The sequence below is a fragment of the Pipistrellus hanaki genome, assembly GCF_964339955.1.
Source record: "Pipistrellus hanaki genome assembly, chromosome: X".
NCBI lineage: Eukaryota > Metazoa > Chordata > Mammalia > Chiroptera > Vespertilionidae > Pipistrellus > Pipistrellus hanaki.
This window is the reverse complement of record NC_140524.1, coordinates 22402631-22418893: the sequence shown is the minus strand read 5'-3', so window position 1 is coordinate 22418893 and position 16263 is coordinate 22402631. Positions and strand designations below refer to the sequence as shown.

Below are 16263 nucleotides of genomic sequence, written 5' to 3'. Positions count from 1 at the left end.
CAAATAGTATGATCCTGATTTGCATACAGGCAAACATTACCTGTCATTCAAACAGAACCCTCACATAATTATATAATTTTTGTGCGAAAGTGATAGCAAATGTGACTGTTAATTGTCTTGGGTTTATTATAATGACTGCCATTTTGCTTTTATTTTTTAAGGATTTTATTCAATTTTGGATAAACATGGATTCTTCAGTTCACCTTTGCCTCCATGTCACCTTTAGTTCTTATGTCTAGCCAACTCACACATTTAGTGCATCTATTGCACCCCATTTAAATTTGTGATTCTAGATGTAGATGAAGAAAATGTCTCAAGGATCAGCATAATATTGATATTTCTGTGTACTATCATATTTTATAATCTACTTTTTATATAATAATATACTTACACTGAACCATATGGAGTTACTGATATTAGATAGTTTTAGTCCTTAAAAAAATAGCAATTTATTATTAGGTTCAGAAAACAAGGTGGAGGTAATAGGCTGTAAAACTTTAGTCTAATGATGATTTCATTATACTAACATGGCAGAGGGAAGAGCAGATGGATTTTTCTCTTTGTTCTTGCTTATTTGACTACTAGAGGCCTGGTGCACAACATTCATGCACTGGGGGCAGTGTCCCTCAGCCTGGCCTACACCTTCTCTCAGTCTGAGACCCCTTGGAGGATGTCCCTGCAGGGAGCGGGCCTAAGCTGGTAGGCAGACATCCCCCCAAGGGGTCCTTAGTGCTGCCATGAAGATGGGGGAGGTTCTCGCCACCACCACTCTCCAGCGGTGAGCTCAGCTTCTAGCTGAGCGGTGCTCCCCCTGTGAGAGCTCACTGACCACCAGGGGGAAGCTCCTGTGTTGAGCGTCTGCCCCCTGGTGCCCCGCCCCTCGGGGCACGACAACACAGGGAGAGGGAGGACCTGTGGAGGATGAAAAGAAGGGACAGGGGCATGGAGAAATGGAGGCAAGACAGAGTTCTGATCAAGCCTCAAACTTTATTTTTGGAACAGCAGTATATATACATCAGGAACAAAGGGGGGCAGGGTTGCCTACGCAGCCGGGTCTTTGACAGTGTATAATTGGTTTAGGCACTGAGTGACAAGGTGGTAAGGTATCTGGCAACACAGGATTGGTTAACTGCCAGGGTGGTGTAACATTCCAAGGCCGGGCTAGCTATAGGGGAGGATCAGGAAGGGGAGTTGCAGAGATCCTCCGGAGCAAGATGTGCTGAGCGGCAGGTTATCTTTAGCTTCTGGCCAAACCCGCAGGGCACCGCATAACTTCTGCTAGAAGGAACTTAATTCTAAGATGGAGTTGTATTTTCTTAAGACGGAGTTGCTTGTCTCAACTCTGATGGCTCCCAACACCCTGGTGGTCAGTGTGCATCATAGTGACTGGTTGTTCTGTTGTTCAATGGATTTGCATATTAGTCTTTTATTATATAGGATAGATAGTGGGAAGTATTCTAAGAAAGGAAGTTCAAGGTTTTTCAGATATGTAGAAACTTTTCCTGTCCTTAAAGACTTAGAAGAAATATTTGAATTGCATAAAAACATTGAGACATGCAGGTGAGATGACTTACCAAAGAGATTGACTGAGCATAGTATAATTACAGAAACAAACACTGGATCACATAGTAAAAAACTAATTTTATTGTACTACACAACATCTAATCTTTTGTAGCACCACCTTGATAGGGTTTTAACTTGATATTTATAAGTCTAAAACATTTTTTCTTTCTTTCTTTTTTACGTAGTTTGTGGTTCTTTATTGGGTTCTCCTTCAGTCTATATTCTATCCTGTTCAGATGTTCCACTTAGCAAAATAAAAACTGTGTACATAGAATGGTATCCATTCTGATTTTCTTGATCTCAACATTTAGAATTAGAAGGAAATCTTCTGAAAAAAAAACAAGTCTAAGAACTAAAGTTCTATTGACATCAAGTACAGATTCCAAGACTACAACTTCTCTCTAAAAGTAAAATTTCCATAAAAACACTATTCCTTTGAAAATACTCTTCGCTAGTGAGTTGAACACAGGTCAGTGTGAGACAATCAATAAAACAAATGAACAAACAAACAAATGCAATATACATCTGCCTGTTCTTTTCCCTTGACACAGCAAAACCACAGAAACCTTTTACAAATCTGTCTCTCTTTCCTGAAATAACTCAATCATGATTCACAAAATTACAAAATCATGTTTGCTGTCATAATTTCATTGGAAAGAGACCGGCCCAGAACCATTCTCCCTCAGACCAATCAGTACTGTGTGTGTTCTTCTCTCCATGCAGGAAATATTTCAGAATAGAAATATTTTGAGAGTACATTTATTAAAGCTGGGGACAGTGAAACAAAGGAAGGGCTTAGCTTAGGAGAAGCAACAGGAGAGAGCCTAGTCAGTGTTCTGCATTCGATGTCTAGAAACTTTATAAGAAAGAAGTGAGCCTCAGTGGGGCTGCTGTTAGGTCACTGAAAGTTCAGAGAACAGGGGACTTTGAAGATAGATAGGTTCAGGGCGTAAGCCAAGGATGAATTGCCACTGGTTCCTCCACTGGTACCAAGTCTCCTGGGGACCCTTAGAGTTTAGGAAAGAAAAGATGCACTCCTGAGGGGAAAGGCATGGGCATAGAGAGAACCCACCCTAGTATTTGTTTTGAGGGTTCTTATATGTTTACTAAAGGCAGAAATTTTATGGGAGGTTTTAGGAGAGGATCTCAATAGAATATACATGAAAGGATGTTTTGTTTATATGAAATTTTTTTTTCTATTGAGGTGATCATGTGATTTGGGCCTTTATCCTGTTAATATGGTGTACAACATTGATTGATTTTAATTTTTAACCAACTTTGTATTTCTGGGATAAATTCCACTTGGTCATTTTTATGGGCTGAATTGTGTACCCCTAAAATTTATTTGCTGAAGTTCTAATCCCAAGTGCCTCAGAATGTAACCGTGTTTGGAGGTAGGATCTGTAAAGAGGCAATTAAGTTAAACTGAGGTGATTAGATGGGTCCTGATCCAATATCACTACTGGCTTTATAAGAGGAAATTTTGATACAAATATAGATAATGGAAAAACCATGTGAAGATACAGGGGGGAAAATGACCATCTGCAGCCAAAGAGAAGAGATCTCAGAAAAAATATCCAACTTGCTGACATTTTGATTTTAGACATCTAGCCTCCAAAATTGTGAGAAAATAAATGTCTGTTGTTTAAGTCATCCAGTCCATGATATTTTGCTATAGCATTTTAGCCAATTAATACAGTCATTGTGTACGATCCTTTTATATGTTGCTGGATTAGTTTGAGGATTTTTGTTTCTGTATTCATAAGGGGCACTGGGATGAGGTTATTTTTTTCTCTTTTGATGCTTCTGTCTAGTTTTATATCAGGGTAAGACTACGCTCATATAATGAATTGGGGAGTATTCTCTCCTCTTCTGCTTTTTTGGGAGAGTTTGAGAAAGATTGGTACTCATTATTATTATTTTAAAAAATATATTTTATTAATTTTTTACTGAGAGGAAGAGAAAGGGATAGAGAATTAGAAACACCAATGAGAGAGAAACATTGATTAGTTGCCTCCTGCACAGCCCCTACTGGGGATGTGCCCGCAACCAAGGTACATGCCCTTGAACGGAATCAAACATGGGACCTTTCAGTCCACAGGCCGACACTCTATCCACTGAGCCAAACCAGTTAGGGCAGTTCTCATTTTTTAAGTGATTTGTAGAATTCACCAGTGAATTACTCTAAACCTCAGCTACTGTGTGTGTGTGTGTGTGTGTGTGTGTGTGTGTGTGTGTGTGTTTATGTGTCTGTGTGTGTGTGAAATGTTTTACTTATAAATTCAATCTCTTGTCTACTCAAATTTTCTCTTTCTTTATTTTAAAGGTTTAATTTTAATTTTTATAGTAGCTTCATTGAGATACAATTCACATACCATAGTAATCACCTATTTAAAATTGGTAATTCAATGTCTATTTATTCTTCAGTTAATTATAATTTCATCCAGTTTAATTTTTGGCATGCAATTGTTCACAGCATTCTCTTATACTTCTTTATAAAGATAGAGATGTCCTCTCTTTCATTTCTGATTTTAGTAATTTACGTCATCTTTTTTTTCTTGGTAACTCTATCTAAGGTTTAGGTAGAGTTGGTTTTTTATTTCAAAGAAACAACTTTTGGTTTTATTGATTTTCTCCATTGTTTTCTGTTCTCTAGTTCATTTATCTCTGTTTTAATTTTTATAATTTCTTTCATTCTCCTTGATTTTTGCTTAGGTCACTCTTCTATTTATAGTTTCTTAAGGTGGCAGGTTGGGTTATTGATTTTAGATCTTTCTTTGTATGCACTCTGCAATTTTTGAATTGGTTCTCACCTAATAATACTATTTAGTTGCTCTGACAATAAGATTAAAGACCCTAGTGGACCTTGAATCGATAACCTTTTCTTGGCCCCTTTACACTGGATCAGTTGCCAGGGTAACTAGCCATCCTTTACATCAGGATGGGGAACATCCAGCCCATGGACCATATAAGGCCTGCAAAATCATTTGGTCTGGCTCTGCCAGGGCAACCACAGGTGGGACTCAAAATGCAATAAATGTAGGAGCCTTTTTCACAACAACATACATTTATATTAAATGGGTTATAAATATCCAAATGGCTCTTGGCAGAAAAAAGGCTTTCTACCCCTGCATTAGGTGCTCAGAGACATCAGCACTCTGAAAGTCTCTTATGAACACACATTGCCTTGAGTTGTTTATTCATTCCTCATTTGTTTGGCATCTTTTTTTCTCCAGACACCAAGCCTCATTTCTTCATATTTCTTAGCACAGTGTCTGGAACTCTGGTGTAATCCCTTGCCAATTGTTAATGACTGACTCACAAACCGATGGATGGGCCCTTCACATTATATGGCAACTGCCTATTCTCTTGGCCATATCCCCCTTATTAGAAATTCAATGAAGAAACGAACTTGTCTGTCTAACTACTTGGATTAGTCCAGAATAGTCAAAGAGAAAACAATACAGAACAGTGCTAGATGTGCCAAAGCCAGAGCTTTCATGGTGTCCCAGAAATGGAGATTGATGGGAATGTGGAGTCTGAGAAAAGTGCAGGGACCCCCACTCCCTTAAGCCTGCACTAGCCTGCCACCACTAGAGCCAGAGAAAGAATGCACCCCTCTAGCCTCCATATCTTGCAGAAGTGCCTTTAGAATAGACTCTGTCTGGAACCGTGCCTGCAAGGGGTTATGGGCATGAGAATGGGATCAAATGAAAATGAAACCCAGAAGTTATTACCTGTTGCTTGAGTGGTGTGTGTGTGTGTGTGTGTGTGTGTGTGTGTGTGTGTGTGTGTGTATGTGTACTTGTGGGTATGTAACATTTTAGGGATGGCCAATACCTTTTATAGAGTCTAGTGGTAGTTTATCATGGAATTCTTTCTTAATCACTACTACCATTTGAAAAGTGTGTGTGTGTGTGTGTGTGTGTGTGTGTGTATAATTGATTTCAGAGAGGAAGGGAGAGGGAGAGGGAGAGCGAGAACCATCAATGATAAGAGGGAATCATTGATCAGCTGTCTCCTGCATGCCCCAAACTGAGGACTGAGTCTGCAACCTGAGCATATGCCCCCACCAGGAATCGAACCGTGACTTCCTGATCATAGTTTGATGCTCAACCACTGAGCCATGCCGGCTGAGCACTATTATCATTTTTGAGTGCTTACATCATTATGCTAGCCAGTTACTCTGTCAGATACATTTCCATTTATTCATTCATTTAATTAAAATTTGTTGAGTGTTGACTAATATATTATCCTGAGCACTTGGAATAAATCAATGAACAGAAAGACAAAAACTTTGGTCCATGTAGAAATAACATTCTTGTGGCTTGAGGAAAGGGTAGATGCTAAAGCAATAAATAACTAAAACATATGGTATCTTGGAAATTTGGGAAAATATACCAGGAAAGGAAGTTCTGGAGTGCTGGGGAAGGGTGGCAAGTTGTATGTTAGAATAGGGTAGTAGTCAGAATAAGCTTCATTAGAAAATTAATAGTTGAGCAAGGATTTGAAGGAGGTTAGAGTTAGTGAGATAGACACTTGGAATAAGAACTATCCACAGTGAGACTTTGAAATCATCCCCTTTAAGATCAAGATCAAGACCAAGGAAGCACTGGAGACTGAAAGTTTTAACTAGGTTTTGTAATGGGAAAAAAAACCATCAATATAAGGTTAGAAAAAAACAGAGAACTGTCATTCTTTACAGATTATAGGGTTTTCTACTTAGAACGCACAAAAAATCAGATATTTTTAAAAACATATTTTTGTTGTTGCTAGTATTACAGATATTTCCCATTTCTCCCCCTTCATCCCCTTCCTCCCAGCCTCTACACTCCCCTAGGTCTTCACTACCCTATTGCTCGTGTCCATGGGCTATGTATAATATATAAGTATATGAGTTCTTCGATTTCTCTCTCTTCGTGCCCCCAACCCCACATAGAAGTATGTCAGTCTGTTCCATGCCTCCATGCTTTGGGTTTTATTTTGTTGTTCAATTTCAGATATTTTTTAATGTTTATTTTTTATTAAATCTTTATTGTTTAAAGTATTACATATGTCCTCCTTATTCGCCCCATTGACCCATTCTAGCCAGCCCCTGCCCTCTGTCCCAGGCCTTCACTACACTATTGTCTATGTCCATGGGTTATGCATGTATGCTTACAAGTTCTTTGGTTAATCTCCTCCTACCCACCCCCATCCCCACCTTTCCTCTGAGAGAATCACATATTAATCATTCAAATTATTAAAAGAGTTTAGCAAGCATGCTAGATGTAAAATCAATCTAAAAATAATTTTTATTTCTACCAAACAGTCCAATAGAAAAGCGGACAGGGAAAAAAAAAAGTGGACAGAAGATTTGGTAGAAGCAGTTCTTAGAGGAGGGAGCCAAATTGCCAATAGACATTGAAAAGATACTCGGCATGCCAGGCCGCTGTGGTTCAGTGGTTGAGCATTGACCTAAGAACTAGGAGGTCATAGTTCGATTCCCAGCACATGTCTGGGCTGTGGGCTAGATCCCCAGTGGGGGAATGTACAGGAGGCAGCCAATCAATGATTCTCTCTCATCATTGATGTTTCTATCTCTCTCCCCCCCTCCCTTCTTCTCTGAAAGCAATGAAAATATACATTTTAAAAAAAAAGAAAATATTGAATAGAAGATACTTGGCTTCATCAGTAACTGGACAAATAAATGCATATTAAATGCACAATGACATGTCAATCCAGATCTCTCAGACTGGCAATAATTTTAATGGGTTATATCAAGAATAGGATAGGACAGGTGGTGCAACTTTTATCTACTGATGGAAGGCAAATGATTGCTGCTGACACTTTGGAATATGGAATTAGTTAATAAGTGTTCAAGATGCACACATTTTGGCTCACATTATGACTCTCCTGAGTGTACCTCATAGGGAAACGTTGCCCATTGGCAGACAAACACTACAAATAACCCTGGCACATAATAAGCACCCAATAACTCTAGGAAAAGGGGCTGCATAGATACATAAATTATGAATGATTCATAAAATACAGACTATTCAGCCTTCTACTCCAAGTGTGGTACAGCACCACAGGGTTCATTCTTACTTTCCTTCTTGCTTACTTGTAAGTTATTTCTGGGACAGTGATAACCTGATTTCTTATGTTCTGTGCACTCACTTTCATTTTACCAAAATGGTACTTTGTTATATACATTTCATCCTCTTTCTTTCTTCATCTGTAGATTTTCTATGTGTATATCTAGTCTCTTACTTTCAAGTATAACATACAATTTCATTATGTGTGTCCACTTATCTTATTGACCTGCATTCTTTGCAGAAAAAAAATATATTACCTAGCTGGTTTGGCTCAGTGGATAGAGCATCGGCCTGTGTACTGAAGAGTCCCAGGTTCAATTCCGGTCAGGGGCATCCCCAGTGGGGGCTGTGCAGGAGGCAGCTGATCAGTGTTTCTCTCTCATCAATGTTTCTAACTCTCTATCCCTCTCCCTTCCTCTCTGTAAAAAATCAATTAAATATATTTTTAAAAAATATATATTACCTTTAAAAAGAGCTTAGGTAAAGACTTCATCAACAGTGCCCAAGCAGAATCAACCTTACTGCATCAGCAATTGCTGTTCTCTCAACCTGGGTGGCTCTTCCTTTAGCTTTTTCAAAGCTATTTCCTTCCCAAGTCCCTTGGATTTCAGCTAAAATGTGACCTCCTTATAGTTGCTTTCCCTGACCAAATTATATGAAAGAGTTCTCTTCTAGTGTGAAACACTCTATTAAACACTCCTGCTATATTGTATGTCCCTGGTTACTAGCTGAAAAATCTTATCTATTGATTTACTTACAGATGAATTGTCTGTCTCCCCCCCACACCGTGCTCACACCCCCCCCACCCCCCATTAAATATTAGGTCCTTGGGAGCAAGGATTTTATTGCCTTTCTCTGCTTCCAGCACATAGAACAAAGCCTGGAGGATAATCAGTGTTTAATAAATACTTGAAGAAGTATTGAATGAGAGAAGTGTAATGTCCCAGGCAATTCAAGGCAACCTATGGAGAGGATCTGGCTTCAAAATGACCAAATCAGAACATTTCACTTTCCCACTTGTCTCTTTCTTAACAGTATTCCTTCTTATTCCTGGTAATGTTATACCGTTAGTTGTAAAGAGAAGGGGTATTGCTCAGCAGATCTGAGATCCAGATCTGAGATCCAGTCCTAGCTAGGTCTCTTCTTGGTTTTCTGCCCACAGGTTCCAGGCTACAATTTGTAGGTGAAATTGCCAAGGAACTTGGAATTTCTGTGATTTTTTTTTTAAACTCCCTGGTGTAGATGAGTTGCAGTCTGTAGTAAAACGATGTTCCTAAAGTAAGGTGACCAGATCATCCCGCTTTTGGCGGGACAGTCCTGATTTCTAACAAATTTTCCTGCTTCCCGCAGCGTTTTAAAAAAGTCCCGATTTTTGGAAAGAATCCTTTCCAAAAATCAAGACTGTCCCGCCAAAAGCGGGACGTCTGGTCACCTTCTCCTGACCTAAAGCAACAAAAGCTCTGTAAAAGACATTGGGGAGGGTCGTGAACAGGAGGGGCCTTCTGATGGGCCTACTGTACAGAATCAACAGAGCTGTCCATGCACTCCAACCCCCCACCCCTCTACACCTCTCCAGGGGAGCAGAGCCTTTAACTTAGCTCAGGCCCTCTAACTGCTCTTCAGAGCTTGGGTTGGCAAGCCCAGAGGCATCTCCTATGGGGCTTGCTTAGGGGCTGGCTCCATGGGCGGGGCTATATCTGCAGCCGCAGCTTATTGGCCCCCAGTGAGGGGCGTGCCCAGGATAGGGGCGGAGCTACGCTGGCAAGATGGCTGAGCAGCTCTAGAGCAGGGGAGGAGGAGCAGTAGCTGCTGCTGCGGTAACCAGTGCCTCGTTCCGGAGGAGACCGTGGGCGGGGCTTGAGGGTGCCCCGGCCTCAGGTCCCCCTGCCCTCGGCTGCTGCTCCAGCGGGTCCGCGGGGCCCGAGCCGCCAGGCCATGGCGGTGTCGGCGGCTCTGTCGGTGGCGGCGGCGGCCGCGGCCCTGTCCGGCGTGGCGGTGCGGCTCTCGCGCCTGGCGGCGACCCGCGGCTCCTACGGCGTCTTCTGCAAGGGGCTCACGCGCACGCTGCTCACCTTCTTCGACCTGGCCTGGCGGCTGCGCCTCAACTTCCCCTACTTCTACATCGTGGCCTCCGTCATGTTCAACGTGCGCCTGCAGGTGCGGATCGAGTGAGCGCGGGGCCGCGGGGCCCCCAGGAGGGCGCCGCTCCCGCCCCCCGCCGCATGGGGGCCGGCCGCGCCGCCCGGCTCTCCGGGTCGCGGCGCGGGAAGGAGGGCGGGTGGCCCGGGCCCCTGGCCCCCGGGGCTCCCCGACAGGACGCTGGCCACTGAGCCACCGGGCCACCCGACCGCGGACCCGGTCGGCCTGGTGCGCATCGCACAGACGCGGACAAAGCGGACCCTTCCCTGGGCTCCTGAAAATCAGCTGTTACCTCACGTTGGCCAAAGGGGGAACCAGACAGAAATGCTCCTGCGGGCCCTGCTTTGACCGGTCTCACCAAAAAGGTAGGCTGCCAGAAAGGCGGTTGGAGGGAGGCGGTTGCCATGGCATCTAACCGTCCAGGCCCCTGGGGTTGTGTGTGTGGGGGGGGGGGGGGCGAGGGGGGGAGGAATATGGAAGGACCCCAGGACTCCAGCCCAGAAAGCTGCTGAGCAGAGGCAGAGCCACAGGCTCCTGGAGTCCCTTGCTGTGATTCCAAATTGGGGGTGAGGGTGGCTGTGGCTTAGGCATCTTGCACCTCAGCAGTTCAGCCTTCCACCCATGGAGACCTGGGTGTCCTGTCCCGCCCACAGCCAGCTCCCCCTCCCCCCCCCTTCCCCCAATCCCGCTCTATCCCCAGAGGCCCAGGAGGTGTCACCTGAGAAAGAGGCCATGGAGGGGAATGGGCTGGGGTGGCCCCTGTCCCACACTTCACCCCCCTGGAGAGGCAGCCTGGAGCCCCAGGTCTGCCCCCTTCTCAGCACTCAGGCCCCGGCTCTCTGCGGCCCCCTGAGTCCTGCCCCTGCTCTCCCTGTTGCTCCCCCTTCCTCCTGGAGGAAGAGGGGAGAGATGCCCTCCTCCCTAGCCGTCCCCAGTTTGGCTCTTCTGCCACCTCCAGCCGTCCCCTGGCCACAGAATGCCGGCCTTTGGCCCAGACAGCGCCCAGGAGTGCCCTGTGAGCCCAGAGCACCTGGGAAACGTGGGTGTCCTTGAGCAGAGGCAGCTTCAGGCTGGGGTGGGGAGCACAGAGGGAGAAGGGGCTTGTGGAGAAGACAACACGTGGAGAACTGGGGCCTCTCTGGGTAGGGAGGCAACTCTCCATCTCCATTTCTTTTTCAGGAACCAGTGTTTGCAGCCAGTGACTCGCCCCCTCTCTGGCCTCATTGAGAGTCAAATCTGTGCCCAAGGACCCCTGCCCCCAGAGCTTCCTGGCAGCAGCCGAGTGAAGAGCCTGGCTGAGGAGAAGATGAAGGGCCTGCCCGGCAGAGGCCCGAGGTATGGGGGCGGCCCAGATGTCTGGTTGTGGCAAGGGAAGGACAGGACACTGTCACCTGTCACCGGGGCACTGAAATCTCCGAGATCACCCAGAGGGTGTTCTGTTCTCCCCACCTGCTGACATGGGAAAGGGTTCTGGGAGGGGCTCACATTTGTCCTTTCACACAGATAGGAAGTGGTGGAGCTAAATCTTCCCGAAGGCCTGCTCCCCCACCCGCACCCCGTCTTCTGGAAGACCTGGCCCAGTGGGATGGGCAGGGGCCCACAAGGCTCCCAGGGAGCTAGGGAGAGAGGTTCCGGGTGGGGAACGGGGGAACTAGCTTTCCTTGGAGGGGTATGGGCGGCCACAGGGAACACCAGGAGGACAGTCTGAGCTGAGATGGGCAGAAGACAGATGTGTCCAAGGATCCCCTGGGGGAGCTAAGGCCCTCACCCACAGAGCCAGGTCTCCCACCACCACCACCCCAGGCTTAACCAGGGGCTCCTCCGCAGTTGGTCACCAGCCTCTCAGTCTGGGAGGGGGAGGAGAGGTAGCTCCTGGGGACACGATGTGACCAGAGGGTAAGGAATGAACTGGGGGTGGGGAGACAGGGAACCATGCACGGCCCATTTCTCTGTCCCAGGCTCGGATCCCCCACGCCCAGGATCACACAGGAGACTCTCCTCCAGATGGGCTTGGATTTGTCCTGGAGGCCCAGCTGTGCTGCTGACTGGTGTACCGGCATGGCCAGGAGCAGCCCGGAGCGGAGCCCGGAGAGACCCTGGCCCTCACCACCCACCCCGGCCCCCATCTGCTCTGACACTGGCTGCTGCCAGCCCAAGTCCTCAGAGTTCCTGAGACTGAACACCACAGCAGTGTGCCCAGCCCCAGGGACGGGGTGGCCCGATCTCACCACGTCTGCCCTCTCAGCTGCCCGGCTAGAGCCTGGGGCCCCGGTGAAGTGCTCCTCCTGCCTCACCACAGGACTGGGGACCCCGGCTGCCACGTGCCCCTGCAGTTTCCCACCAACAGAGCCTGAGGGCTCCCTTCCTTGTGCCAAGTCCCCTGGGAGCCCCTGGTCCTGGTGGCCCCTCCGCCCCCACGCTGTCCACCCAGGACCACTTCTGGGAGCCTGCCAGCCGGCCTGCCAACTCCACCCGCCGATCTCCGGGGACGGCCTCAGGAAAAGGAGAGCAACACGGGCTGTGTAAGGTGGGAGGAGGGCCCGGGGCCTCCTTGGGGATGGTGCACAGATGTGCCCCTTCCTTTCAAGCCCAGGTCTCCCCTCTGGGCGACTCGATCCGCAGCTCCAGCCTCTTCCTGGGCTGGCCAGGGAGGAAGCAGACCTGAGACTGGCATGAGGGAGGCCCCTCACTGACTGTGGGCTGGTGTCCCACCGGGGAAATATGTCTCTGACCTCAGGGTCCCCCGGCCTCATAGACCCGCTCCCCTGCCAGGAAGCTCCTCCCCCTCCGGGGGGACCCAGGAAGCCCTCCAGCTCTGGCTCTGGCTGGCTGCTCAGAGGGAAAGGCTGGGGAAGGGGCCAGCCGCCAGCCAGTCCTTAGCCTGTTCCTGCGCTGCTTTTCTTACCATTTTGGCCTTGAGTAGTGTGAGCTGTTTCTGCTTTCCCACCTCCCCCGGCCCCACTGGGCCCTGGCTGCTCGACTGGCTCTCAGTGCACTTTACTTGTTAGCCGTCTGTGTTCCAGGCAGCGGAAATTCTGCCAATCTGAGACACCAACCTGAATTAGATGTCTCAGTTTTCTGTTTGTGTTCACTCTGTTCTGGTCAGAAATGTTCTTGTTTCTGGTGTTGTTCACAACTTGTTGTCTAAGTTATTAAAAGGTTCTCAAGTTCAATAAAGTAAATAAAACTGGAGGGCGCCTGTGTCTGGTGTGGGCCAATAGCCTGGGAGGACAGAGGGGCCAGTGGTGAGATCTCCGCCAGAAGGAGAGCTGCAGGTGGGAGGGCCTCCTCAGGAGTCGCTGAGACCCCACTGGCCCTGGACCAATGCCCCCGCGAGGGGAAGGCGGCAGCATGGGCCTGGCCCCGCGTTGGCAATTGTGCCACTCACAGCCTTGTGTGAAGACACTAATACCTAAGTCTCAGCTTCATTTCAGAGCCTGGTGCTACAAGGCGCTTCATTAAATTGAACCCAAGCGTGGGCAGAGGGAAGTGAGGTGAGATTGTCTGTCTGCTAATCGTGGTGTTTCACCAGAAGCCCCCCTGCAGCAGCAGGTGGCAAGGTCCCCATTGCCTCCCTGCCGGCCCCTTGGTTGCAGAGTTTTGGCGGAGATAAATCAGAGAAAAAGAAGCTTCCCTTCCCCCCACCTTAGATCCCAACTCCCATTGGAGCTCTGCTCCCAGTGCCTCCCCAGAGGAGCCAGGCCAGGGTGCTGCCTTCTGAGGCTGCTGCAGGGGAGAGGGTGGCAGGTGGGCAGAGGGCTGAGTGCAGGAGGCCCGGGGAGGAACACAGCAGCCAGGAGAGAGAAAAGCAAGTCCGCAGGCCACAGAAGGAAGCCGTCTTGAGGACGCAGGATTGTGGTGACAAGGAGGAGCACAGCCTGGGGAAGGGCCCTGGGTGCACTCCTCATCTGTCGCCAAGATCTCCCCAGGGGTCAAAGCATCCTGACAGGACAGACCCTTTCAACATCTGCCACCACAGGAAGGAAGGACCCAAGTGCCTTGAGCTTCCCACCCTTTGTCCAGATGGTCCAGTGCAGTCCCTGATGGTGTCACACCCACTCCAAGGACCATGTGTCCTGGCACACCAAGATGTGAGAGGATCAGAACAGAGCCCCAAGGCCCTCTGAAGAGGGAGGACCACTGTTCCCCAGACACACCCTGTTCTGGTTAAGATCTGTGCCCTGGCCCAGCTGGCATGGCTATCTATGAACCAGGAGGTCACAGTTCGATTCCCAGTCAGGACACATGCCCAGGTTGCAGGCTAAATCCCCAGTTGGGGGTATGCAGGACACAGCTGATTAATGATTCTCTTTCATCATTGATGTTACTATTTCTCCCTCTCCCTCTCTGAAATTGATAAAAATATATTAAAAAAACAAAACAGAAAAACAAAAAACGCTGTGCTCTGAGGAGGTGAAAGGAACTGGCGTATAATGAGAACCTGCTGAACTCCTGGTTTGCTCCCATCATCTATATCTATATATCTATATCTATCTATATCATCTATAATATATCTATATCTATATCTATCTATATATTTCTATCTCTATCTCTATCTATATATTAGCGTAAGTGACCATGTGACTGTTCGACCAGTAGCTATGATGTGCAATGACCACCAGGGCGCAGATGCTCAATGCAGGAGCTGCTGAGCTGCAGTGACTTGGCAGCTGGGGTTCTCAGATAACCCACCAGGAACCAGAGAGGAGGGAGCCAGATTCCAAGGTGTGTCACCTGAGAACTGCCCTCTCACAATCACAATCCAGGACCCCTTGGGGGATTTTGGAGAGCTGGTTTGGGCCCAATTCCTGCAGGCCAGGCCGAGGAACCACATTGATGTATGAATTCATTCACCAGGCCTCTTGTTTTATTATAATTCCACAGCCATCTATTGGAGGAGGTCATTGAGAGGATGTGACCACCAATTGACTCTTGAGCTGGACCTGGACAATTAGGCGCTTTACCCTCATCCTTGTCCTTGGGTTGGACATTTTGCCCACCATTTCCATAGGCAGAGCTGTTTCAAAGACAGAGCCTTGAGAGAGTAAGGTGTTGAGATCATCTGGACAATAGAGTAACTGAACCAATTAGGGAATCTATACAAACTTTAAGATTCTCACAGTCACACAACAAGCCTTGAATGTTAGTTCCCTAGCTTATTTAACCTTTCCCCCACCAATCTGAGTGGTCTGTCTCTAGTCACTCTACCCTTGTCCTCCATATTCATTGAGGTTGGAGGATGCATAAAATTTTGACTACATATCTTTCTAATAGATATATTTTATTAGTATAAACAGCCCCTCATGGACATGCTTAATGCATGATTCTTTGATTTGTTTTGTTGGAAAATGAAAATGCTATTTACTCAGCCATTTCTCCAAGGATTCCTGATCCTTCTTATTGTAGAACATTGTGTTTAGAAGCCAAGATCTTATTTCTGTATCTGTTGAAAACCATGAGGTTACAGCAGCACCTTCTGTGCCAGTCCAACACTACAGGGATCACACCATATTTCTTTCACTTTTTACCTTTCCATGTCTATAGTGCCTTCTGACAGGAAAACTCAGCCTCCCAGTATCCTCAATATATTTGCCTTTTTGCACAATCCTTGTGTATACACTTTGACCCTGCTGGGCAGCCTTTTCATTATACTCTAATTCACTCCTCTGATGGGCCCTGGCTTTCACTAGGCCACCTTCACACCTTTATGAGGAAGGAACCAGACTACCATCCTACCCTCAGTGACATACCAATTAGGAACAAACAGCTAAGACTCATCCATCTCTGCAGGGGTTCAAACTTCATTGGCAGAGAAGCAGTTGGAGACTGACACCAGGAAGGCCAAGACACTGCTGGGAGAGGAATGCTCACCAAAGAGGAATCACTTCCGAGCACACTGTGAATTTATTCCCATAGGGGAAAGCCCCTCAGGGGTTAGAGTTCAGAGATCAGAAATGGCTGCAGGGCCATGGACTGGGTGAGACCAACCTTCTGCCCTCCCTTCCCTGGTGTATCTTTTTGACACAGATGTAAAATGAGTTTGACAATACCATAACTTGTCTGATAAGAGTTTTTTGAGGATTAAAATTATGAATACCTTTAAGGCCCAGATGTAATGACCACAGAAAATCTTCTCATATTTTTCCAGATTCCCACAAAAAAAATATATATATAAAGCTTAAAATTGTCCTCTGAGTCATCAATTCAGTGCCATATTTGGGGCAGATTTTTAAAATCCAAAAGTGAGCAAGATAAATGCGTCCCCTGCGCTTCAAGGGGTGATAGATATATGACTCATCCTCTTGGCTTCCAATAATCCATTGAATTCCATTGTATCAATAAGGCACAAATTATTTATTCATTTGTCTAATATAGCAGCATATTCTATCTAACAAAAGAGTAATATGCAAATTGAGCCCTACAGGGGAGGGTCACTCTATGGAGAAATGAAGGGACTCAAAGAGTAACTGGCAGGGCCCTGGCT

The 16263-nt window shown here is 46.8% G+C and overlaps 1 protein-coding gene and 1 long non-coding RNA gene across 2 annotated transcripts; both read left to right on the top strand.

Moving 5' to 3' along the window:
* The first annotated feature begins 9436 nt into the window (after positions 1-9436).
* LOC311615325 (small integral membrane protein 10-like protein 2A) lies at positions 9437-9890 on the top strand. The gene has a single exon (XM_084870691.1). It carries the CDS (start codon positions 9576-9578, stop codon positions 9810-9812), a length of 237 nt encoding a protein of 78 aa, XP_084726817.1. The 5' UTR covers positions 9437-9575; the 3' UTR covers positions 9813-9890.
* A 113-nt stretch (positions 9891-10003) lies between these two features.
* Positions 10004-12971, top strand: LOC311615326. Its single transcript, XR_014793762.1, has 3 exons — positions 10004-10144; positions 10959-11114; positions 11738-12971. It is a non-coding gene; the product is annotated as an uncharacterized lncRNA (long non-coding RNA).
* Positions 12972-16263: the final 3292 nt, after the last annotated feature.